General features: G+C 38.3%; 2 protein-coding genes, 1 long non-coding RNA gene and 1 other non-coding gene across 4 annotated transcripts; 2 read left to right on the forward strand and 2 right to left on the reverse strand.

The window, feature by feature from the left end:
- The first annotated feature begins 2687 nt into the window (after positions 1-2687).
- On the forward strand, positions 2688-5183 carry LOC127832533 (uncharacterized). Its single transcript, XM_052358043.1, has 5 exons — positions 2688-2778; positions 3087-3136; positions 3599-3925; positions 4068-4414; positions 4551-5183. Exons 1-5 carry the CDS (start codon positions 2765-2767, stop codon positions 5094-5096), a joined length of 1284 nt encoding a protein of 427 aa, XP_052214003.1. The 5' UTR covers positions 2688-2764; the 3' UTR covers positions 5097-5183.
- A 1400-nt stretch (positions 5184-6583) lies between these two features.
- On the forward strand, positions 6584-22279 carry LOC127832530 (myosin light chain kinase, smooth muscle-like). The gene is made up of 13 exons (XM_052358040.1): positions 6584-6647; positions 8956-9087; positions 9347-9485; positions 10112-10296; positions 10662-10878; positions 15266-15386; positions 16090-16213; positions 16861-16996; positions 17569-17744; positions 18115-18372; positions 18680-18926; positions 19327-19409; positions 22142-22279. Coding segments are annotated over exons 1-13 (1842 nt in total). The 5' UTR covers positions 6584-6625; the 3' UTR covers positions 22144-22279.
- On the reverse strand, positions 7471-25265 carry LOC127832543 (uncharacterized). The gene is made up of 5 exons (XR_008026946.1): positions 24520-25265; positions 22133-22274; positions 16852-17003; positions 16083-16200; positions 7471-7587 (listed from the first exon to the last, which is right to left on the reverse strand). It is a non-coding gene; the product is annotated as an uncharacterized LOC127832543 (long non-coding RNA).
- Trnat-ugu (transfer RNA threonine (anticodon UGU)) lies at positions 11043-11116 on the reverse strand. The gene has a single exon. It is a non-coding gene; the product is annotated as a tRNA-Thr (tRNA).
- Positions 25266-26396: the final 1131 nt, after the last annotated feature.

A 26396-nucleotide genomic window follows, 5' to 3' on the forward strand; every position in this document is an offset into this window, starting at 1 on the left:
TATGGTTAGTACATTATATACGAGACCATGCTTTCAATGTCGCCAAGCCCCTACCGTTTAACAGAATCACTTATACTTGATGTTTGATATATATCAAACATGAAAACATAAAACAAAGATTGTTTAACCGACAGGAGTCGTTGTTGTATATAGACCTGGTAATGTATCTTCTCTCATTAATTATAAAACGCCATATTTGCACAAATTGATGACAACTTTCTTAAAAATTGTCAAAAATTAAAGTTATAAAATAGTATTACTTTTTGAATAACGGCACTTAATCGCTATAGCTCGTCCCCAGCGGTGAAAATTAACGACAGTTATATTAAAAACAGAAACCGCCACTTACCACCGGAAGCGAACACCTACTTCACACAAATGACAAAATCGAAAGCGTTCAATGAGCATGAAAGAACCAATTACAACAAAAGCGCGCCTACCATGTTGAACCGCCAGGCACGTGATAAGGAGCAGTGGCAGTACCGTAAGTCGCATTTTGTCGTCTGCTTAACACGCGTAACGTGTGTCCTATGTTTTATGGTTTTTAAAATCCTCACAAAAGAATAAATAATTAAATTATCAACCAAGCGAGCGACGAGCACTCGGTGAAATAACTGAGATGTTACGAATTTTAAGGGACCTTTTATATCTACGGAGCCTGTTTTCCAAATCGCCGACAATGTTCCTAGATTTCCTAACAACAGCAGCTGTTGTCGTGAAATTGTTAACTTTTTTGTTATATATTTCTTAATGAGAAGTTATCCGCGAAAATATTATCGTCCGCCATTGGCTTAACGTTGTATTACATGTTTTGCTGGTTTAGGAGTGTTTTATGTAAGTAGATGGTAAAGTTCTAGTTACCAAACATCATTAGTTGTTCGTGCCACATTATAGGAATGGTAACAGGGTGTACGTGCGTACGCAACCAGTGCGTTGCCTTACTTTGGGAGGATCCTGAAGAATAAAATGCAAAATGATTGGTTTCTGTATAAACATACAATATGTATCGAGCGCACCGAGAATCTTTCATAGGCTCACCGCCCCCAGAATAATTTTTAGTTGGATACGATGGATAACGAGACAAGACACAAGGGACGTCCAAAGACAGCCCTGTGTCTCTAACTGCCATGTGAAACACACAATACACTTCGCAATGGTTTAACGTCTCACGGGAAAGACTATCTAGGTCAAGGTTTTGGGGTGAGAATCGAGCCAACGACCCCTGAGTGTTCCTGTCTGTTAACAATAGACCAGGAAGCTCTCATACGAAGTCTTCAAACATCGTAACTCGGTCAAGATCTACCGGTAAGTTGATTTAAAGAAATTTCAAAACGTGTTAATTTCAAAGGTAAATCAGACGTCACACATGTTTCATAAGAATCTATCAAACGGTCAAACGAGGCATATGATTACATGTAAATCCCTTTGGTACTGGATTATCTAAATTACATATAATCTCTTGTTAACAAGAAAAAGCCACAATCTTTCCGAATTAATAAGAGTAACTCGGCGTATTATGATTCATTTGAGCTGATTAAACGATGTTTATTTACGGTTGATTATTAATTCATTATCATCGTTAGCGCAAGAATGCGATTATCGAGTGCGAACAGCAACAGCACAAGAAAATGTTGTATTCGAAATGAAACGCTGTCACTGGATTGCTGTCACTATCAAGTAACATATTCCCACCAATAATCTTTGTACATTAAAGAAGAATGAAAAACGTTAACTTTATTGCACAAGAAAAAATGGTTTCTCTGGAAAACCTAATGAAAATAACATCAACAATCATTTATGATTTTGAAAGAGCATATCTGTGTTGAAATTAAAAAAAAAAGATACGGGTGTCGCTTGTCGTGGTAAAGATGGTGATGCTATTTCAAGATTCAAGAAATTACCATATTGTTAGAGCAATTGGACCTGATAATAAACATAAAACTTTGCCGAACGGACAAATTTACAGACACAAGGACATATGAAAGGACGAAGATACGGTCAAATTTAATATGCCTTCCTTCGGATGTACACAAACTGAACCAGAAATTCCGGGATGTTTTAAATATAAAACGCATGAAAGTGCGTAATAATTGTATATGAAATCATTAAACAAAATAGTTTCATTCAAAATCGGATGAAGAAAAATCCTACTTGTATTAAGATGGTTCACACTTCTTTCTTTAAAAAAAACTTGCATACAACCAACCGACGTAATACGTATAACGCAACCATATACCACGCAGCGTTATATTTGTCCTACTCGCACATTTTTTTTCAGTCTGAGCATGGAGCTTTAAAAATAGTTCTCTCATAATGTAGAAATTTTGAAAACCGTTTGTCTGTCCTCACATTTAGTTGCATTCAGATTATTTTCTAAATGTGGACCTGATAAAAAAATTACATGTACAACGTGAGTATAATGTTGCGAAATAAGCCCACCCCCCGTTTTTTTCATAGAACTATTGAAAAAGGGAGAGATAAAAAACGAATTCGAAATGCAACAAGAACATTTCATCTAGGAGAAAAATATCAATTTACATTCCACATTAAATGATCATCGTGGGCATAATAATTACATTAAATAACCCCTTCTTAGCATTGAACGTTACTGAAAGGAATTAAATTTAATTACTTTTGGCTTTTCATTGCTGAGCGATAACCTCATGTCGACGTCGTGACGTCATAGTTCAAGATCAAACGTCAAGAGTTTAAGATCTCGTGATGACAACCGCATAGAAACGTCAAAAGTGACAGAGCCGAAACGATGGGAAAATATCAGTGAGTTTTTTATTGTATTATGTAATTCATACGATAACTGAAACCGACGAAAAATGTAAACAATGATAAATTACGATTTGATGTTGATACTTTAATCAATAATATCAGCACATTATATATATATATATATATATATATATATATATATATATATATATATATACTTTAGCATGTTCTTGCTGTGGATAAGACCAAGTATTGCTCACTTACTAAGTGAGCTACCTTTAGATGAAATTATTTTTTGTATAATTATTATAAACCCTAAAAATGGAACATTACGTCCAACACTTCACCATTTCTTTTATTAGATGCGTAGAAGCTGAGTATGAGGACATATACAATTTTGAGTATTTGCGAGGTATGCTTATAATTATGTCTTTCTTGTATTTACAATCTCATTATACCTACTTTGTATTTACGTATTTGTTACCGGTAGTTTTAACGCTTTATTTTCGCTCTGTTGTATCGAAAGCTTAAGGCTTATCAAAACACCTCTTACTGTTTCCTGAGTCTAACCAGTAATTGGTGTATCTGATGAAGATCTAAAGGAAATATCTCAAAGTGGGGATCGAATTTATGACCATCCGGTCGCTATGCGGACATCGTATCCACTAAACCACGGCGACATTAATGTTCAATGTTTACAGTAATCAATCAATTCAAAACACAGTTCAGAAAACTAGTGACTGATCATATGACACCGTAGTATTTAACATAGGCATATTTAAGTCTCCATGTTATGATACTTTAATTTTCCCCTTTGAATAAAGGAACATGATTATGAATCCGTAAAAATGAATTCTTAAATTGTTTATTCCAGAACAAACACCGGTGCCTCAAAGGCCCGGACGGACGTACACCTTAAATGACAGATGGGAAATTGAGAAACCCTTCCGAATGCCCAGGATTGACTCCGCCTTCGGGCTGCGCCTTCCGTCGGCGGCTGTCGTTAAGATAAGTGAAACCGGAAATCCAAGCGGCCTGCCTCCGCTTCCACCGAAAAGGCCTCGACACGCCGAAAGAGCGCCAGTATGCGCAATGCAAGACGGAAAAGTGAAACGCCGCTTCCCAACACGAGCGGAAGTGGTTCCTGCGTCTGTCATGGAGCAACAGAATAGAGTCCAAACTCCGGACATAGAATTCCAAGGTAGGGAGAATACAAACCATAATCTTCAAAAATAAATCTGAAACTAGTAATAAATTGATAATTTCAATAGCATTGTAACAATTTGCTGCCGATTCAGATTGCTCATCATACAGGTTCTACACAAACAATATATTTTCTCCAGGCGATTTCGACCCCCGCACTCATCCCGCAGTGCAAGCCTATGAGCGACAGCTCCACCTGTCCAAAGGAAGAGGCGCTGTCCTGCAGTCCATGGAGACCGTCGAGGTTCCCCGGGTCCCAACCCCGGTGGCCGGCAACGGTTCCCGTCGGATCTTACCTCAGGACGTCCGACATATGGACCAAGAGAAATTCCAGGGCCTTGACGACATGCAGACAGAGTTCAAACTCCCTCCCGCCGGAAGTGTGTTTGCTGAGAAGCTCAGGCAGTATGAGGAGTCCATTCGACCCAAATTCACTATTTCTGCTAACGCCGAAATTGAGCATACCGGATATAAAATCGGCGATCAGGTGCGACACATCAATTATATTAAATGTCTGTAAACAAAGTGTGTCAATTAGAGCGCAAACATTTTTCAAATTTGTATTACCTTAATTAAAGTGTGTGTAAACATTATTTGTTGCATCTCCTTTATTTCTGTTACAGTTCCGCCCTGCTCCTCCAACCATGCCTAAGCCGCAGAATATAACTTCACAGCGCGACTTCGGCTGCCGCCGCACGCGCTTCCAGTCATCTGACGTCGACTTAGACATCTCCTGCCGCAAGAGATTTCCAATTAACAACAGGCTTGCCTCTCAGCCACCACTGGAACCGGAAGTAAACACAGACTTTGACGCGGAGATCGCAGAAGCTGTCCGTGTAGAGAAAGAAATGGCGGCGTTAAATCGCCACCTTGCGGAGAAGCAGACAAAGATGAGCGAATACTTCCGGGACATGGAGATCCAGAAGCCGACCACCACCGCCGCCGCCAACTGCAACATACCCGGTTGCACGACTCCCTCCTTTATCCCGCCAGACGCCGTACCCGTAAAGACACGGGAACCAGTGCGCGTCTGGGACGGAAACAGCGCCAAAAGTAAGCTAGGCTTCCGGTCCAAGTTCAAAAAGGAAGAGCCAGAGCGGAAGACCAGTCTCAGCGTGGGCACCATTCCAGAGAGGATTATGAAACAGATTAAGAAATTCTTCACTTGAAAGACTTTCTTACAAAAACTTTAACCAGATTTGCTTGTCATACTTGTATATGTTCTGCATTGATCATTGCATACATGTATGTATTTTCGTGTTGTATTTTGTTGTGTTTCAAAATACGTTGTTTGGTGTGTGTGCGTTTGTCTTTGTATGTGCGTGCGCCTGTGTACGCGTGTGTGCGCCCGCGTGCGTGTGTGCGCGTGTGTTTCTACTTCCTTTAAACGCGAGCTAGTAAAATAGAGAAATCCACATTTAGACTACTCGTTTTAAGAAATACTGTATCTGATAGCCGTTCTGGTATGTAAATATAAATGTGTTCATAAACCCGAAAAACAACACGTACAATATAAAAACAAGTAAATGTACATGTTTATACCTAAGCAGATCAAAAGCAGTTATAACTGTCTTAGGGTTGCAACAATACATATAAACCAAAAAGTTTACACCATTATAGTAAAGGAATAACTTGAATTCGTTCATGTTGCACGTCTTTCTAAATCTAAAATACCATTTAACGATCGCCGATTGTGCTGGGTACGCTAATGCTTCTTGCACGCTTATCTATCGCATTCCTGCAGTTAATTACCGAATGCTTTCCTTCTCACTATGTAACATATGTTGTATAAGTTTAACACAGTCCTCTGATAGGAACCAGATTCCACAGGTAACGGGCACATAGTTAGAGGCTATCTTATGGTTTCAGTACGTTGCGATTTTAAAGGGACCTGTTTACGTTTTGATAAATTGACGAAAAAAATTGTTTTAAATGTTTCTGATTCGCAAATGTTCGTTATAGTTATGATATTTGCGAGGAAATAGTGATACTGAACATTCAACATGCTCTAAAATATCCACTATATGCATGTGTTGACGACTTAAAATCCTGAAAATTATAAAGCGTTACAAAACGCGAAACGATCGAATAGTTTGGAGAGTTGTATAGGTATAATTATATTTTGTAACACCACGAGGATTGCTTATATAAAGTATAAAATGCACCATTCACTGGATGAGCACAATGGCAGAGTTGTTTAAGTGCTAGACTTTTACTTTAAGTGTTGGTGGTTCGAGCCCAGTCGGAAAATACTTTTTTTCTTTTTTAGAATTTTAGTCTTGTTTTTTTTTACTGGAGCTATTTAGTTACAAGTGTTACCTAAATGTACATGTATATCGATTTAAAGCGTTTAATAACAGACTTCAATACATGCCAAACTTTGTAAAAATTTTCTTTAAATCACAAGTGATTAGAGATATAAATGTTTTCACAGATGAAGAAACAATAAATTAAAAAAAAATCTGCTAAAACCAACTAGAGCTAATTTGCTTTTATTTTATTAAGGCGAATAATTTTGCGTAAATAATAACGTCATGATGTGCAAATACCACGTGTGCCAAACCCTGTGGAGTTTCCGTTCAATGAAATATTGCTAATATTATCAACTAGCATCGGGGCGACGTTATGCGTAGTGATACCATTAAGCTTCTGTCGATATGATGGAATCATACACATAGGGTACGCAGTGTGGTACGCAATGTTAGTTTCTTATACGGAAGGTAAGTGTTAGTGTACAAGAGTTTGTATATTTGTGTGTTAATGATGTATCAAATTGTTGGATGTATCCTCATAATAATAATAATCATCATCATCCTCAGCAGCAGCAGCATCAGCATCATCATCATCATCATCATCACCGTCACCACCATACTTATCATCATAATCATCCTCATTAAAAATAACAGCAAATGAACAACAACAACAATACGCTAAAAATAATTTTACAAAAACAAATTCATCATCGTCATTTCCACCAACAACAACAACCGATTGGCATAAGCATCATCATAATCATCATGATCATCATCATCATCAGCAGCAGTAGCATCATCATCATCATCATCATAATCATCATCATCATCATCATCAACATGTTCATCAATTTTGTTATGAATTTTTATTGTTATTCTAAGTAAAACTAAATGTACTTTTAACCTATCTGAAGGCATAAAGAAAGGATGCTGGAAACTTTTAATATTAAAAAAAAAGAAGTGTTATGCCTGAGCATTTAATTTATATGCATTATGAACATTTATGTAGTAAACATGCAAATCGTGTTTATTAAAATTTTGTTATTGTTGTAAACTGTATGGAAAAGCGCGTTTGCATTTCATACTTATTAATTAGTAATTAATAAGTTATGGTCAATTAATGTGTGTAATCAGTGAATTTTTAGATAGGTAAGTTTTGTATTTAAAATTGTGCTCGTTTATATTTCAATTTGCGTGTTTCAAACGTTGATATTTTTATTATTGTTCTCAAATATTACAATGCTTAAATATAGAGGCACACCTTAGGTACTTTATTTTTAATTCGACAAATGCTGGATAAAGTAAAAGCAAGATACGCGTTGCGTGCTCCATGTATTTTATCCACATGCTGTACCGATATATAGCTTGGCCTTATGTTGCTCCGTTTTGTTCTGTTCTATCGTTGATGCTGGAAATAAAAACAGGGTGGGTAAGAAGATAATGACGGTAAAGTAGAAAGCATCTGGATTCAATGTACCTATTCATGATTACATATACTATTGGGAATACTCAATATACACATGTATTTACATATGTACGCCAGTTACCGCGTTTATCTGTGAGTGTTACCTGTGTGTGCTAATTATTATTTTGGAATATATGGGTATTTATTTTGACAAAAATTAGCAATTAAGTATACGTGTTTGTTAAAAGCATGCGTATCTCATTCAAGTATTATGCTAAATAAACACTGTACACTATTCCCAAATACGTTAGCCATGAGATCGGCTATATTTTTTGTCTGAAATCTTGCAATGTTATTTTTTATTTCTAAGTGCAACGCATTTTGTCAAACTGTTGTCGAGTAGGACTCTGAGAACGTGCTTGGTTAAATCGAGTTGAAACTGGCACATGCGACATTTAAAATGTACCTAAACACGTGCGTTTGCATTTAAATAAAAATATTTCGCTTAAAGCATACACTATGGTGTATCATAGCCTCGTTCTTATTGACAATCAAAGTTAACTTAAATGTCAGGAATTTAGATAAAGGCTATTTCATAGTGTGTATGACTCCATAATCAAAGACTTATAAATTTAACATTTTTTTAAATAAAGAAAATGATATCTGATACGTGAAAATGATACGTGTAAACTTATTAAACATTGGGCTTGTGGACTCCGCCTGTAGTATTGAAACGACCGATGACGACCCATAATCAAAGCGCTGAAGGAACTGAATGTGTTCGCTTTGTATAATCTAAGATGCAACTCATTTTTCAAAATTATGTTATAGCTTTTTCTATCGCAAGTTTAAATGACCACAACCCATTAAAATTTATAAAGAGTGTGTCTTAAAACACAGGTCGAGATGTGTTTTTTTTTTCAAAGCATTGATACAGCTAATCAGTGTGCACAGGTTAATCTTATTTGAAATGCATTAAGCCCCGTTTTCCCTGAAAGCAGCCAATATGTACAGATTTCAATGATTAACACTAGACTGGCCAACGTTGTCTTACAAGCTGTTAAATACACACTATGTACTGTACCAGTGAGAACAGGCAGATGCGGTGGTTAGAGTAGATGCTTTTAGCATTCTGTCGTCTGCTAAATTTTACTGGAGTTATCCACACAGACAGTCACGGGTTAAGGTTCCTAGCGTAGCTAAGGCATACTGATTTGCAAAATTCGGTCTGCTTTATCTGTGAGCTAACGCTCACAAATAAAAACGGCGCCAAATTCAAGAAAGTACAGTGCAAACAAATTACTGCCAGAAAATACGAATGAGTTTATTGCAGATATTATTTATATTATAACTTATATTTTTGAACGACAGCTACCATGGATACCACGTATCTGTACACTCTCAGTGCCGATCACGTGACGGCAAACGACAATGGCGACTGGCGATGCGAGATAGAGAACGCGTTTGGCAAGTCGTCTGCCACGTGCAAAGTGAAGGTCATAGGTAATGGGCATCATTTTAATTATTATTTCTGGTACAATATTCTCTACGAATTGATCAAAAGGGATGCTTTAAGCAATAATTTATAGATTCTACATCAAAACATATCATGATTTACAATATAGGCTCTAAAGGACTGCTTGAGAAGCTTCGCATATCCTAATAGAGTGACGACTGTGCAATAAGGACAGTCCTATATAAATACAATTGGTCTCCGGATAACATACAATTTTCCAAAAGCAACTTCTATTTATGTTTGAAGATCCCAAATGCGACGTGGTGCCCTCGGGAGAGGCCCCTCCCCGGTTCCTGATAGCCCTGAGTAACGCGATGGGGCCGGAAGACGGCACGACGGAGCTTGTGTGTCAGACAGAGGGCACCGAGGAGTTGAAAGTGAAATGGTAGGTGGATGTGAAATTGAAAGTGAATGTGAACTGGTAGGTTGGTGTGAAATCTTAAATGAATGTGATATGATGGGTTTAAAAAATGTCAGTTAATGTAACATTGTAAGTGATCATAAAATGGTATGTGAATATGAAATATTCAGTGAATTTGAAATGGTACGTGAATGAAGAGTGCACGTGAAATGAAGAGTGAATATGAAATGGTAAGTGAAGGTTACTTACTAGGCGAATGTGATATTGTAAATAATGTGAGGTACTTAGGCAAAGGAAAATATATGATGATGGGAAATGATCAGAAAATATTAAATAATATGTAAATATGAAATGTTAAGTTACATTAATAGCTAAGTGAATGTAAAATAGAAAGTCAGGATGTGAAATGGTTAGTTCATGTGAATATTACTTGCATATGAAACCATGTTTTCACGAACTATGCGTTTTGATGTATTTCATCCTTGTCAAGCTTTCTCGTATTTGTGGTCAGTGCCAATTGAGAACATACAAACATTCTAAGTAAGGTTATTCAGAACGAATAGACATTTTGCACCTAAAACATGGAACGATATTTGTGTTGCTGAAAATAAAATTTAGATCAATAAATAATCTTTATTTAAATGGGTTAGGTTTCGCAATGACAACCCGATAGACGACTTCAGTCCAGACATCGAGCGTTTCGTGATGACGTCAGAGCAAGGCACACACGTGCTGACGATACGCAGAGTAAAACCACGTGACGCTGGTGTTTACAAATGTAAAGTCAGCAACGACCTCGGTTGGACGTCTTGCGACGCGAAGTTCACTGTTATCAGTACGTTACTGTATGCTTTTACAGGATGGAAGGTATCTTATGGTGCAGAAAAATTTTGCACTTGATATCGTTAACATATTTGAATTTTCGCTTTGAATTAGACGCTATCTAAAATAAACGAAGTATTCATTTAATAACAAAACATAACATTTTAGAAAAAAAAGAAACTAAAAAACCCGACATGTTTTACGGTCCATGTTTTACGGTAGGGTCAATCAATAGCTGAAAACTTACTAGATTCGAAAGCAATGAATAAAAATACTAATTACTATATCCGATTACAATATGTTTAGTTTGAACAACCCAGTAGTAGTTTTCCCAGTAGTTTCTTAATAATAGGTGCGACTATACATATCGGTTTACAGAACACGCGCCTGTAATTCCCTACTCGGCGACGGACTTTCCGGTCGCCATGGAGCTCATGGAGCGCCGCCGCGAGGAGGCGGTCATGACCACATTTGAGAAGGACGTCGACTTCCTGTCACATGACATGTTCGACAGCGTCGCCATACAGACGTTCCTTTTAAAATGGCGAGTGGACAAGGACGTCCCTCTTCATTTCCCAATTCACCTTAAAAGCAGGTTAGGGCAAAGTAATTGAACTAAATAAGCATCACTCTGTGAAAACGAGGTTGAATACATGTGCGTAAAGTATCGTCCCTGATTATCATGTGCAGTCCGCACAGGCTTATCAAGGACGACACTTCACTAGATTTTCGCTAATGTCACAGGGTCAGAAAATTGTGCGGCCAGTCCGGGACTCGAACCCGGGACACATCGCTTACAGGGCGACTGCTCTCCCGACTGAGCTAACCGGGCCGCCACACAACTTCTCCCCTAACGTGCCCAAGTTCAGACCGTGACATACACCCCCTTTTGAATATGTATTTGTCCTCGAATACAGGGATTCGGGGTGATATATAATTGACCATGGGCCTCCGTAGGAGTATACCCAGGTACCGTCGCGGTCCCCCGTTAAGCGCCAAATGTCACAGGGTGAGAAAATTGTGTGGCCAGTCCGGGACTCGAAACCGGGACACATCGCTTACAGGGCGAGTGTTCTCCCGACCAAGTCGGGAGACCAACGTGACCAAGTTCAGACCGTGACACTAAGAGACTTCTATTAAACGAAAAGTACAACAAAAGCGGAAAGTGTCGTCCCTGATTAGTCTGCACAGGCTAATCTGAGACGACAATTATCGCACATGAATTGAGCCCCGTTTCTCAAAACGAAGCACAATAAGTCCTATGTTTAGACAAAATCGAATTTTCAAAGCGAAGAGCATAGAGGTCAATATTCGTCAACAAAATTAAGTGCAGAGAATTTCCTCCGAGAGCAGGCGCGGTCAAACAAAAATGTTTCGTGTTCCTTATATACGCTTTAATGCGTTTTAAAGGCAGACAGTTTATTAAAACGCATTAACTAGTCCACAGTCTTCATTCTCAAATATACACATTGTTTTATGTCACGTGAATGCGAAAAAAATACATTATATAACATACAAGTTAATTATAAATACAAATACTCACAATACATATTAAGAGCACCGCACATCAGGTGCCAACGCTCGGCTGCGGGTGCAGTTTTAAATTATTATTTTTTAGAGGTTACAGTGACCTTGACCTTTGACCTAGTGACCCCAAAAAAGGCGTAGCATGTAGACCTCATCAAGGTGCAGCTGCATATGAAGTTTCAAAGTTGTAGGTGAAAGCACTTTGATCTTAGAGCCAATGTTAAGGTTTTAGCACGACGCGGACAGCGGACGAGCTGGCTATGACAATACCTCGAGTTTTCTCCGAAAACAGCCGAGCTAATAACCTGTAAGGGTGTAATTGACCTTTGAACAAGGGTCCTATGAGAAGTGAATATAAGGGGGTATATCGTATGCAATTAACTGGTGTGGCGTAAGTGAGAAACATATTCAATGGTCTTTTAAATTGCGGCCAACGGCTGATTTTTCGATGTTTTCGTCCAAACTTATGAAAGGTTTGTACACTTACCATACTTATTCGACATCATCCTTACGCACAGGGTGATCTACTGATATCCATTTAACCTCGGTATAAAACCTGTAGATGCATTATCAATATAACAAAAGTTATTGAAGACTTCATACGCAGTTGCCTGATTGTTTACGGTTGACACGGTTCATTGTATGAGCATTTTAGGCCGTATATAAGATTTTCTCATCAGGTTTAAATGGAAAGGTGGACTCGAGACCCATAATAGTTTAACTTGCATGAGCACAAGGATGATTCAAACAGGCAATTGCGATTTATACATCAACATTTGAAAATTAAACCCCACTTTCATTACTGGTATGAAAAGTAAGCCCACTTTCCGTAACTGGTGTTTATGCAAAAGTCAGGGTACAAAAAATGGTAACCCGAATTAAATACGCAAGTTAAGGTTTGATTTGTTAATTGCAGATACGTTACCTGACTTTGTGGAGTCACTTTAAACTGAACTGTGGTATAGAGGGGACATTTGTTTAATACACGGGCGGATGTATTGCTTTCGTGTGCACATTAATTGCTTTAACATGCTCATGAATTTCTTTCAAGTGAACACCAGTCAATATTTTCTCAATTTCGTCATACTAGTTACTAACGATCTACCCCCTGGAATATGTGAGACATTTAACAATAGTTTTGCCTTCTGAATGCTGCAAATACAATCTGTAACGCTGTTACCGTGTCCTTGTTTTGTGCATTGACATTTCTGTTCCCTATTCTAAGGATATTTATGGTAACTACTGTAAGTTATTTAAAATTTCCGATTGATAATAAATTTACGGTGGCATAGAGTTGACATTCACTTCTCTTTTTTAAAATTGCTCTCCTCTTTTTTTCTATCTCGTCGTGGCCACGAGATAGAAAAAAGAGGAGTGCAAAACTAAATAAAAGCAATTTAAAAAAGAGCGGTGCAGTAAATAAAGGCAGAGTGCATTAAACAAAAGAGGAGAGACTTTTCGCTATCTCGAGTTCCCGAGTAAGTCAGCCGATCAAATTTTGCGTAACATGTGTAAATATTCTGTACGCATATATATAGCTGGTCAAAGCAAGCAAGGCTCTGATATAACATAACATACTACTTTTAGAACTATTACTAATACTACTACTGCTGCTGTTGTTGTTGTTGCTGCTGTTACTACTACTACTACTACTACTACTACTACTACTACTAGTACTACTACTACTACTACTACTACTACTACTACTACTACCACTACTACTACTACTACTACTACTACTACTACTACTACTACTTCTTCTACTACTACTACTACTACTACTACTACTACTACTACTACTACTACTACTACTACTTCTACTACGACTACTACTACTACTACTACTACTACTTCTACTACTACTACTACTACTACTACTACTACTACTACTACTACTACTACTACTACTACTTTTACTACTACAACTACAACTACTACACGACTACCACTTCGACGACGACGACGACTGAACACGACGGACGACTAACGGACGACCGACCGACGGACGACCGAGGGACGACTGATGGACGACCAACGGACGACCGATGTTTGGACAAGGGACGACCGACGGCGACGCCGGATGGACCACCGACGGACCACGACCGGAGGACGACCGGAGGACGACCGACGGACGACCGACGGATCACGACCGGAGGATGGACGATGGACGACCGACGGACGACCGACGGACGACCGACTGACGACCGGACGACGGCCGACGTACGACGACGACTACGACTACTACTACGACGGCGACTACTACATCTACTACTACTACTACTACTACTTTTACTACTACTTCTACTTCTGCTACTACTAGCAACAGCAGCAGTAGCAGTAGCAGTAGTAGTAGGGGAAGGAGGAGGAGGAGCAGTAACAGCAGTAGCGATATAAGTAATAGTAGTAGTAGTAGTGGTAGTAGTAGTAGAAGTAGTAGTAGTAGTAGTAGTAGTAGTAGTAGTAGTAGTAGTAGTAGTAGTAGTAGTAGTAGTAGTAGTAATAGTAGTTGTAGTAGCAGTAGTAGTAGCAGTAGTAGTAGTAGTAGTAGCTGCAGCAACAACAACAGCAGAAGTAGTAGTAGTAGTAATAGTAGTACTAATAGTAGTATGTTATGTTATAGCAGAGCCTTGCTTTTGTGACGTTTTCATTGGCTGATTAATTTGAGGGAACAAGATGGTATTTGATTGGCTGACTAACTCGTGGCCACGAGTTAGCTAAGTCGGTATCTCGAAATTCTCTCCTCTTTTGTTTAATGCACCATTCCTTTATTTACTGCATCGCTCTTTTTTTAATTGCACTCCTCTTTTATTTAGTTTTGCACTCCTCTTTTTTCTTTCTCGTGGCCACGACATAGCTATCTCGAGATCCCGACTTAGCTAACTCGTGGCCACGAGATAGAAAAAAAGAGGAGTGCAATTTAAAAAAAGAGGAGTGAATGTCACCTCTATGCATCTCGAGATCCCGACTTAGCTAACTCGTGGCCACGAGATAGAAAAAAGAGGAGTGCAATTTGAAAAAGGGGAGTGAATGTCACCTCTATACCACCGTATAAATAAGGCCCATATTTGAGCATTGGCCTTTTTATGTGGTTTTGAGCTATGGATACAGGTCCGACTTTCCGGCTCTAGATTGCAAAGATTTTTGGCAAGTTATATTTTTTTTTTTAATGATAAAGGACGAAGTTTCAGTCCAAACCAATTGTATATATTCAAATGCGACTAAAACTCTGACCTCCGAATGCTAACTCAGACCTCCAAAATGCTAACGCAGACCTCGAATTGTAACCCTACAATCGCACTATGCAGTGTTGTAATGTTGGTAGTAATATTAGTAAAAGCTCACTAGAAGTAGTTTATTCAAAAGATAATATGGATATCCGGATATTTTCATTCAGATACTGGATACGATTATCCTAATACCGATTTCGGATATGATTCACATCCCTAATAATTCAGGTGCGCGGTGGAGGGTTCGATGACGGTGATGGGGTGCCTCGTTGCCGGCAAGCCTCCGTACAAGGTCCGCTGGTTTAAGGGGGCCACGGAGATCTACGAGAGCTCCAAGTACTACATAGACGTGAGTGTCGTTTACATGTATGCGGAAAGATATTTGCAACGTTCTGGAAAAACTGGACCTAATGCACGTGCGTAGTGTCATCCCAGATAAGCCTGAGCAGTCCGCCAAGGCTTATCTGGGACAACACTTTCCGCACATTAGGCCGTGTTTTGCCAGAGTGTGACTTATGTTTTATTACTCAAAGGAATAAAGGAGCTCAAAGTATTATTACATCGACGTGAGTGGCATGCATATAATGCTTTATCCGAAAAAAACACTACGTATTTTTTAATCTTTAAATGTGTAATAAAAGATATAGAATCGGAATTGTTGAATACTGGGAATTATGATATGACAAATAAATTTGCAACACTTCATTCTTGAACGGCCTGTGGGTAAGGGGAGGGTGGATAAACAAAAGGATGTGCAACATCGTTTTCGTTCTTTGATTTTATTGAAAGAGTTCCAGACAAATGCTAGTATAAATCATTTTCAAATCTATAGGAATACGTTAATGAATTATGTAATAAACATGTATTAAAAATAAAATTCGCATCAGGTTTTACAGGAATTTTGGAAAAATAATAATTGTATTTTAATTGCGTTGTCTTAATCAGGGACCTATGCGTGTATAGGTCCTTGTTTTAATCTCTTTCACTATGAATGTTCTAAACTGTAAACAAAGATAGAAAATCTTGAATTCAGAATTGTGCCTACTTTGTAGCAACGCGGTCCCCTGCTGAGCCTGACGATCCCACGAAGCGAGGAGGACGACACCGGGAACTACACATGCACCGTGAGGAATTGTGGGAGCAAGGTGTCCTCCACGTGTTACCTGCAAATCGAACGTGAGTAGCACGCGCATGACGTGAGGTCATTAGCGTGTTAATAAATGCATCGTCAACAAGAAATGTGTTTGTCAGAAACGCTATGTCCCCTTCTGCGCCGCTTTGATTTTTTAAATATTTTTTTTTATATCTTTGACCTTGAAGGATGACCTTGACCTTTCACCACTCAAAATGTACAGCTCCATGAGAAACACATGCATGCGAAATATGAAGTTGCTTTTTTCAATATTGCAAAAAATATGGCAAAATGTTAAAGTTTGGGCAAACAAACCAACCAACAAACAAACCAACAGACAGGGCAAAAACAATATGTCCCCCACTATAGTGGTGGTGGACATAAAAATAAGTTGCACCATGTTTTGAATTGTATAATTCGTCTAAACTACAGTTTCGTGTATCATGGTATATAGGCTTAGGTATAGTAGACAAATGTATATGTCATTAGTTTAGCACGTAATTACCGCACACAACACGCGTTTGCATGAGACGCGGCATAACTCTATAGTGACACATACAATATAGTGATATTGATTTCTAAAAAGCCTATTCTAGTCATTGAATTGCATGCATTTCAATAGCAAACATCGAGTTTGTTGGCTGCAGCGTTATGAGCTAGCCAGCAATCGCTTTTCTTTTACCGGTTAAAGCTGTACTGGAGATAACGACCGAGGTGCCGACGAAGCCGTTGTTTGTGACCAAACTGCGCCGACAGACGGTGGACGAGGGGCAGTGTATCACCTTCCAGGTTCAGGTCACTGGAAACCCCAGGCCGGGATTCAAATGGTGAGGGCTTTATGGAATTACATAACTGTATATCAGTTGTTGCGCATCCATTAACGTGTTTTATGTTCGGCATTCTTGAAATAAAAGGCGACACAAGAACATGTTTTTTCCACTGACATCGCCACAAAAATAAGGATGTCAACAAATTTTTCTCGTTATTTTGTTTTACGATTCACCACTTTAATAAAAACATGAAATAACATGCAGAATTCTACACAATCTCTTCTTTTTTATTTTTTTTATTTGATGTTAACTTCAATTTAATTTAGCGATCATGATAAAAAGGAACCAAAACTCTCGGAATTCCGGTATGTCAATCTAAATATTTTTAAATGATAAATAAGGTTAAAAACAATCTTGATAAAATAATCAAACTTGGGTGGTGCTATTTAATTGTTTGGATTATGTTGAAAGCGTTGTCGGAACGTTACACAGCAGCCTCCGTTTGGTTTCATTTAAAATGATGTCGAATCAGGATCGCTGATTCGTGTACCAATATGGCTACACAACTTGTATATGCATTCTTAACAGTTTCGAAACAAGGACTTTCGAACGGAATTTCCGCAATTCAGGTCCAAAGATGGTCTCGAGCTTCACGATAGTGAACGAGTCCAGACGGAAGTGACGCGCAAGGGTCATGCGCACTTGCTCATCCAGAACGCCACATTTCTAGACAACGGCCTGTACTCCTGCGAGGCGCACAATTTTGCGGGCAGAGCGCAGACCATGGCGAGCGTTAGAGTGCGAGGTAGAAAAATTCGATTTGATATTAATACGACTGTTTGGCTGTAAATGAAAGAATAATACATTATTAATTTCATGACCACATTCCATTTCACTTGAAAAAAAAATAACAGTCCAAAGCAATGCACTTATGTTTCGACGGAAACCTCAACTAAGAGCAGCCAAAAGTATGAACCATAACACTTTCTAGACGGCTTTGTAATACTTCAGTAAAAAGATAAATGCATGTTGACCAAGTTGTTTTACTGGTATTGAGTTTGTTTTTGTCTGCAGTTCACACGAAACATGCTGATAGGATTCGTTTGAAATTTTCCAACGGTGACTTCGTACGAAATGAAATACCAACACAATGTGGATTTCTTTATCTTTTCCAGATCATTTCGAGCAACAATTATTACATGAACGACAGATGACCTACTCAGACGAAAACGCCAGTTTGACCGATGGTGTTCAGAACGGAAACTCTTCTCTAACTAACGGAGTTAGTTCCCCTGGATACTCTCTAAAACAGGAGAGCCAGATGTTTGAGCACTTGCCGCGGTTTCGAATTCAGCTTCCACGGGAGATCACTGTTAGGGGACGGGAAAGATTCTTACTGGAAATTTGTGCCGGTGGAAATCCCAGACCAATAGGTATGAACGTATGTGTGTACGTATTAATAGCCGATACAAAACGAGGGGCGATTCCTGATTAAACTGTTATTGAATTTTAAAGCTGAGTATAATCAAATGATACGTGATTGAAGAGGTTTACAGTACACTTAAAAATACTCTTAAAGAAATTGTAGGTACAATTAAACCAATCTTTTTTATTAACGATGTTCATGACTTATCTTTATGGAAATAAATGGTGACAGGGTCAATGCAATGTGCATAAAGGTTTTTTGAGTGTTTTTTTCCACTTAAATCACCGTTTTATGATTTGTCAATTGTTTTTCAGTCCAGTGGTTTAAAGATGGCTACCAAATATACGAGGGTATAAACTACAACTTTTTGTCGGTCGGTGAGTGGGCGGGACTCGAGGTTATAAATCCACTCCCGAGAGACGCCGGACGATACATGGTAAAGATCGTCAACGACCTTGGCTCGGTGACGTCAGTATGTGACGTCACAATGGACTTGCCTTTGGTTGAGGGGAAGGCCATCGAACGACAGGATTTGGAAACGACGGAGGAGTTGATATGCCAGTAAGTAACCTTACATTATGTGATTTATTTCTGTTGGTTAAAATAAGATAGACTTAACGGACTGCCATTTTACTTTATTTATATTCTATAACGATACATTAAGTTTAAAATTCAAATGTGTTATAGCACACAGGCCTTAGTAAGTTTAAAAAATGCACAGTTATTAACCAACTTTTGATTGCTTAGTAACAAGGACTATATAAATTCCATTAGTCTGTTGCTCCTAGGATTCAACTATTTTTCACAAATGTAATGACCCACTAAGAAAGGCTACTATTTCTGATGTTTTTTTTTAATTCACAAATGTTATAAATACGCTATTTCAGATATTCGTTTACTATAATTACATGATATTGCTATGTTGTTATGATATGCTTATTGCAATATATTTCCAATCAAGACCCGGTGCCTGTGTGGTCCTGTTACAAGGGGAAGTCGACTCGAGCTTGTCCTTAGCACAGATTGTACCCAGCTCACATCTATGTGAGTGCCACATAAGGTTACGGGAATAAATGAGCCTCGTTCTGGAAAAAATGGTTTTAATGCATGTACAAAAAGTGTCGTCCCAGATTACCCTGTGCAGTCCGCACAGGCTTATCAGGGAGGACATTTTCCGCTGACACTGGATTTTGTGTTTGAAAATAATAATTTAAACGAAAACGTTCATAAAAGCGAAAAGTGTCGTCCCTGATTAGCCTGTGCAAACTGCACAGGCTAAACTGGGACTACACTTAAAGCGCATTCATAAGTCCGTTTTTCCTAGAGCGATGCTCATGTGGATTAGTTTTGTTCTGATCAACATACTCGCTTCATGTGGTCGGTTTATGAAAGCTTTAAACTATGCTGTAATAGATACTCTTTTATATCATCGCTGTAGAATGAATCAACGGCGTATGTAATAAATCTCAACAAATAACATACACTGTATTTATTATTGAGACAACATGTTAAATACATCATCTCATTTCAAACTTGTTTCTGATATATGACTTGTTTGATCATCATGTTCTTGTTAGTATTTTACGTTGAAATGTGTATTTAGTTATGATACTTACACGATGAAAGAATTGTTTGCATATCTATTTTTACGAAGCTAAATAAAGGTAATTAGTACTTAGTCATTCAGCAATATACTAATGTTTCCATGGAAACGAACAGGTAATACGGAGGCCGACTGGACGACGCAAATCGAGAAAGGTATCTCAATATCTCACCCGACATCAGTGTGTGTGCCTTAATATATATAGAGTCGCGTATTTAGAAAATGTGGTTTAATACATTTGCGTACAGGCTAATCCATGACGATATTTTCACCTGTTATTGCATTTTTCGTTTAAAGGAAGATTCTTCTAGACGAAAATCCATTAAGGCGGAAAGTGTCGTCCCTGATTAGCCTGTGCAGTACTGGGAAGACACTACGCCCATGCATTTAACCCCCTTTTTCCATAGCGAGGCTCAAGTATAGACTTGAGTAATGCATTATTCTATAGAACTGAAATCAACCAAACAGTTTCCTCTTTCCCCTAAATAGATTCCCAATACCATAACCTATGCATATTTATAGATCTGTTGTACTCGACTAGACGTGTTTTTTCCTTCTGCTGCCCTATCTATATTCACTATTTACTCTTCATTTGCATTATGACGTCCATACGGCCCAAATCCTTGCGTGTTCCCCTGTATCATGTGTGTGTCGCCATTTCTCCTTCGAAATGCGCACTACGCGGGTACTTAAAACGGATGATGTGGCGGTGTGCTTGATACATCCGTTGAAATATACATTTTGTGCACAAAAAAGTATCTTAAGCCATTTCATACCCAGTGATGTTCCTCATTAAAATCATCCTCATGCGCAGTATATGCCATCTGTTATAAAGTTCTCAAAGGTTCATTAAGGTTCGATTGGTCATCGCCGGCTCAGGTACAACTTAAAAGTACATCGGGTACTCTTATGTATACTTCAAAGTACTCCGACCATAGTCCGTTGTACTTTTTAGAATATTTCCGCACCACAGATACATTGTTGTATAGTTAAGAGTACCCGGGGTAACTTTTAATAGAACCTGAGCCAACAATACCGATTGGGTCTCATTTTAGCTTAGTCTTTCGAAGGCACAATTTAACGGTACCGGACGTAAGCGGGATCGGTGATAAGCGGCATCAGCGGCCCGGTTAGCTCACTCGGTATATCACTCGACTTGTTAGCGGGAGGACCCGGGTTCGAGTACCGGACTAGCTGCACACGTTTCACTACCCGGTGAAAAAGTCAACCGATGTGTGACCGTGGTACAATCAGTTTTCCGTAGAACCTGTCCGTGGGTTCGTCGGGATCAGTAATTCATTGTTCTCTGTGACTCAAATTTAAGGACGAATCCCAACTTGGAAGGGAAGAATGTAACGGTACCTAACTTAAGCGAGATAGGTGATTAGTGCGGCACGTTAAGCTCACTCGGAGGAGCACTTGCCTTGTTAGCGGGGCTTTGAGTCCCGGACTGGCTGCACACGTTTCACCATCCGGCCTCAAAAATGCATTTATGTTTTCCCATTGCAGATGATATGAATTTTGCTATAAATAACCCATATTAACTCGGACACGGGTACATACGACTTTTCCAGATTTAATAAAGTACTGTTTAATTTCCATCGCAGCTATGTAATTATCGCTAATCGATCAGTTAAAGTTCATCGAACACCACAAACATACCACAACCTTTGAAACATACGATACCGCTAGGCAATTATATGTTTGGAAAACGTGCATAATAACTAGCGCATGAGTATGTCTTTTGCAAATGCATATCGTAACACGGGACATGGCGCATACTTTTAAAGCAGATTTGTAAGTTAATAAATGACGGTTTGAACCGCAAAAAAATTATACGCTCACTCCCAAAAAAATGTTGTACACATTATGCTTATACGCGGAGTTATGTGCATAAATGTTTTCAATCTGGATCCCTTTGGCAACTCACCCTAATGATGGCTCTAATAACATATGAGCCTCGCACAGGCTAATCAGGGACGACACTTTCCGCTTGTATGGTATTTTGCGTTGAAAAGAAGTATCTTCTTAGCGAAAATCCGGTTCAGGCGGTAAGTGGTTTCCCTGATTAGCCTGTCCGGACTGCACAGGCTAATCTAGGACGTCACTTGACGCACATGCATTAAGTCCCGTTTTCTCAGCGCGCGGTTCATTCTCTGTTTACCTGCCTCAGAGGTCGAGGTGATAGACGCAGACGAGGCCCCAAGCTTTCCGCACGCGCTTCCCGCCAACATCAGCCCGCACGAGAATGACGAGCACGTACATATAGAATGTCAGGTGCGCGGAGAACCGATGCCCAAAACGGTCTGGTAAGTGGAGAAAAAACACATTCCAATTAACCGACAGACGGACAAAGATCCGTTTGTTCGAGGCCGCTGTTTCTAAGGTTTTGAAGTTAGTTTATCTCTGATACATAACCTTACAACCGGTCAATTACGTCATTGAATGTCAATTATTTACGGGTCAATTAATCATTATACAGAGTCTAAAATAAGGCGCTATGAGAGTCGATGGCGAATTTAGGACTTGATCTTTTTCGCCGAAAGTTTATGATAGTAGTTTCACATGCGAAATGAGTGATGTTTGGATATAATATTTTCTCAACTAAGAAGTTTACTGAAGCAATTACAGGATATGTACCAACCGGGAATTTTTCCCATAATTATTCCAATGTCATACAATAACACCGTCTACTAGGAATGATAGAATCAAGAGACAGAGAAAGAAAAAGAAACTTCGCCCTAATTGTTGTTGATACAAATTTGTCAAAGATTGAATGAGTCATTAAATGTTATGAATAGTACTTTATAAAATATAATCATTGTTTAATCATTGTTTTTGTTTACTTAATCACTTTTATAACATGCTGACCATTGTCACATAACTGTAAATACGTCAACCTTTTATTGAAATCATTAGAAATAATTGATCATTTTATCTTAATTCAGGTTTAAGGACGAACTGAAACTCCATAAAGACGACAACATAGTTACCGCGATGGATCACAAGACCCGTATAGCCTCGCTTATAATTCGCCGGGCACGCATAATAGACTCCGGAAAATACTCATGCATCGCATTCAACGAGAGTGGAGGACACGCGGCCACTGCGTGTGACATACAGGTCTTGCGTAAGTGATTGAATGTTCATATATATTGTAATTACAGTAATGTTCTATCATTTTGCGGACAAAGAGAATGCTTTAGGTGATAATGTTTTTTTTTAATTTCCAAATGCATAAAAATCCATGCACTAAATGGATTTTAATTTCAGAGTAAATAAACTTTTTCAAGACAAAGCTCGCCAATAATATATTCATTTCCACTGCTTATCTTACCAAATATGAATCTTATTCCTACATACACACGTTTTCCTCGAACATGGGCGATTTTTAAAGGGATCTTTTCACGCTTTGGTAAATTGACAAAATTGAAAAAAGTTGTTTCAGATTCGCAAATTTTCGTTTTAGTTATGATATTTGTGAGGAAACAGTAATACTAAACATTTACCATGGTCTAATATAGCCATTATATGCATCTTTTGACGATTTTAAAACCTAAAAATTATAAAGCGTTGCAACGCGAAACGATTGAATAATTTGGAGAGTTCTGTTTTTGTCGTTAAATTTTGTGAAACTACGAAGATTGCTTATATAAGGTATAAAATACGTCAAGTCTGTGTACTCGGCGGAATAGCTCAGTAGGCTAAGGCGTTTTTACTTCAGGACTCTGGCAGGACTCCAGGGGTCACTGGTTCGAAACCTGGACCGGGCAATGTTCTTTTCCTTTTTTAAATTTTATTCTTGATTTTTTACTGGAGCTGTTACGATCCAATGTTTACATTTATCGATATTAAGCATTTAATGAATAAGTTAAAAAATGCCAAAATCTGTGAAAAGGCCCCTTTAATACCTAGATCAATTACACGGGATTATCAATCAAACGTTAAAGGGATCTTTTCACGCTTTGGTAAATTGACAAAATTGAAAAAAGTTGTTTCAGATTCGCAAATTTTCGTTTTAGTTATGATATTTGTGAGGAAACAGTAATACTGAACATTTACCATGGTCTAATATAGCCATTATATGCATCTTTTGACGATTTTAAAACCTAAAAATTATAAAGCGTTGCAACGCGAAACGATTGAATAATTTGGAGAGTTCTGTTTTTGTCGTTAAATTTTGTGAAACTACGAAGATTGCTTATATAAGGTATAAAATACGTCATGCATGTGTACTTGGCGGAATAGCTCAGTAGGCTAAAGCGTTTTTACTTCAGGACTCTGGCAGGACTCTAGGGGTCACTGGTTCGAAACCTGGTCCGGGCAATGTTCTTTTCCTTTTTTAAATTTTATTCTTGATTTTTTACTGGAGCTTTTACGATCCAATGTTTACATTTATCGATATAAAGCATTTAATGAATAAGTTAAAAAATGCCAAAATCTGTGAAAAGGCCCCTTTAAATATACTGGGGGCCATCTTTAGAACGACAACTCTACGATTATAGAAATAATGACAAGTAGATCTATTAGTACTGATAAATAAGAGCTTACCGCGTGTTTATGATTTCATGTTGGCAGGTGACCAGCCATTGTTTAGTGTTGCTCGATTAAAATTTTCGTCTAAGTTAATCGATTAATCTCAATATGACAACGCTGGAAAACCTTTAAAAATAGTTCTGTTTACCATATAACTTTTAAAGCATTTTTCACGTTTCTTCAATTTTATTTGCAGTAGAAAGTTAATAGTTTTTGTGAAAAATGCGCTGTATAACTTAATTAATTATGTACAGCTGTGCTGAACCCAGAAAGCGCGTTGTTCACGGCTACACAGAAAGGTCTCGAATTCATAATGACCCTAACCGACCTGACGGCGACCTTGGGTTCCGAGGTAAAGCTTGAGTGTGTGGCCGGAGGGTTCCCCGTGCCCAAGGTGAAGTGGTACAGGGACGACTTCCCCATCGCGCCTACTGTCGGCAAATACACGATCACGGTATTAGAGGATATGAGGGAATTTATTGAATGTATTACTAATTATTAATAATATTTAACAAGACATACTCAAACTTGTATTGAATTTTCTGAGTAATAAACAATCATTGCGCACAAAGCAGACTGCAATTTTTCTAACGTTCAATTATGCCAAACAGCCATTTTTTCACTAACATCGCCAAAAAAGGAAGGTAGGCTGGTGGCTTAATTTTTTTGTGTCGTTAACTTTATTTTAACGATTATCAATTAATAAGAATATGCAATTACATGCATATGTCTTAAAAATCTGTTTAAACATCCTTCTTTGAGTGATTTTTTAAAATAAATTTAATGGTCTAATTTAGACAAAAAATGATCACAAACTTAATAGGTATTTTAGTGTATTAAACAAAGTTTCTGCATCTATTTTGTATATCATAATTGAAAGATAGACTTTTCATTGATAAAGACTGGTGTAAAGGTCCCTGTAATTCCTTATGGTTTTCAGTCGACAGTATGTTAATGGCGACATCTTTTTATGTTCTTACCGTTTACTTCTAAAGACCAACTGGCACGATATGAATGATGACTTTACTAATACGAAAAAAATAAACTGTAATTGCTTGATCTGGCTAATCAAATGAAAAAAGAGGAAAGATGTTACATAATACTTGTGCGGAATAACACATTCCCCGCGTGACTGCGTGTTTCTTTATTCTAGAGTAGCGCAGAGGGCTGCCACTGCCTGATCATTTACGGTCTGGAGGCAGCAGACGCGGCCTCCTACAAGTGCGAGGCAGTAAACGAGCGTGGGTCCGTGGAGTGCAGTGCGCATGTCACTGTGAAAGGTTACACGGCACTTTTTTTTATAAAGACACATTTTCAATTTTTAATGTTAAATAGGTTGTTTTTGCTTTGGAAAAGTTACACAACTATCAGTACTTATCACATTTAATTTTTTTTTTATTATAAGAATAATATTTCTGACGAAATAGTGAAAGTGGAACAAATCCTGGTTAGTCATTTAAAGAATGGACTTCTGTTTTATTTCATAATAAAATGATGTATGGATGTTTTAATTTGTTACACGTATTTCATAAATTCTATGTGACACCGTTTCATTGTTTATTTGGCTCCACCACATCTTTTTTAATGTTTAAGTTTTCTGTTCTGATTTCTTAAGTCAGTATCATTCTGTACATTTCAGACCATTGTTCACATTCCAAGATTCATGTTTTCTTAAGTCTGAAGATATTTTGATTTAAAAAATAACTTACGACAGAGCTGGGCCGGACGTCTATAATCGGCCCGCTGCCGACAAAACGGCCAAAGGGCCTGTGGCCCGAGAGCAATTATGCGGCAAGGGCCGAATATAGACGTCCGGCCCAGCTCTGCCGTGTGTCATACTATTTTGGTCCTTCCCCGTTGGCTATGACTGAATGTGGACGCCATTTTGTTCA

Source organism: Dreissena polymorpha, chromosome 5 (genome assembly GCF_020536995.1).
Source record: "Dreissena polymorpha isolate Duluth1 chromosome 5, UMN_Dpol_1.0, whole genome shotgun sequence".
NCBI lineage: Eukaryota > Metazoa > Mollusca > Bivalvia > Myida > Dreissenidae > Dreissena > Dreissena polymorpha.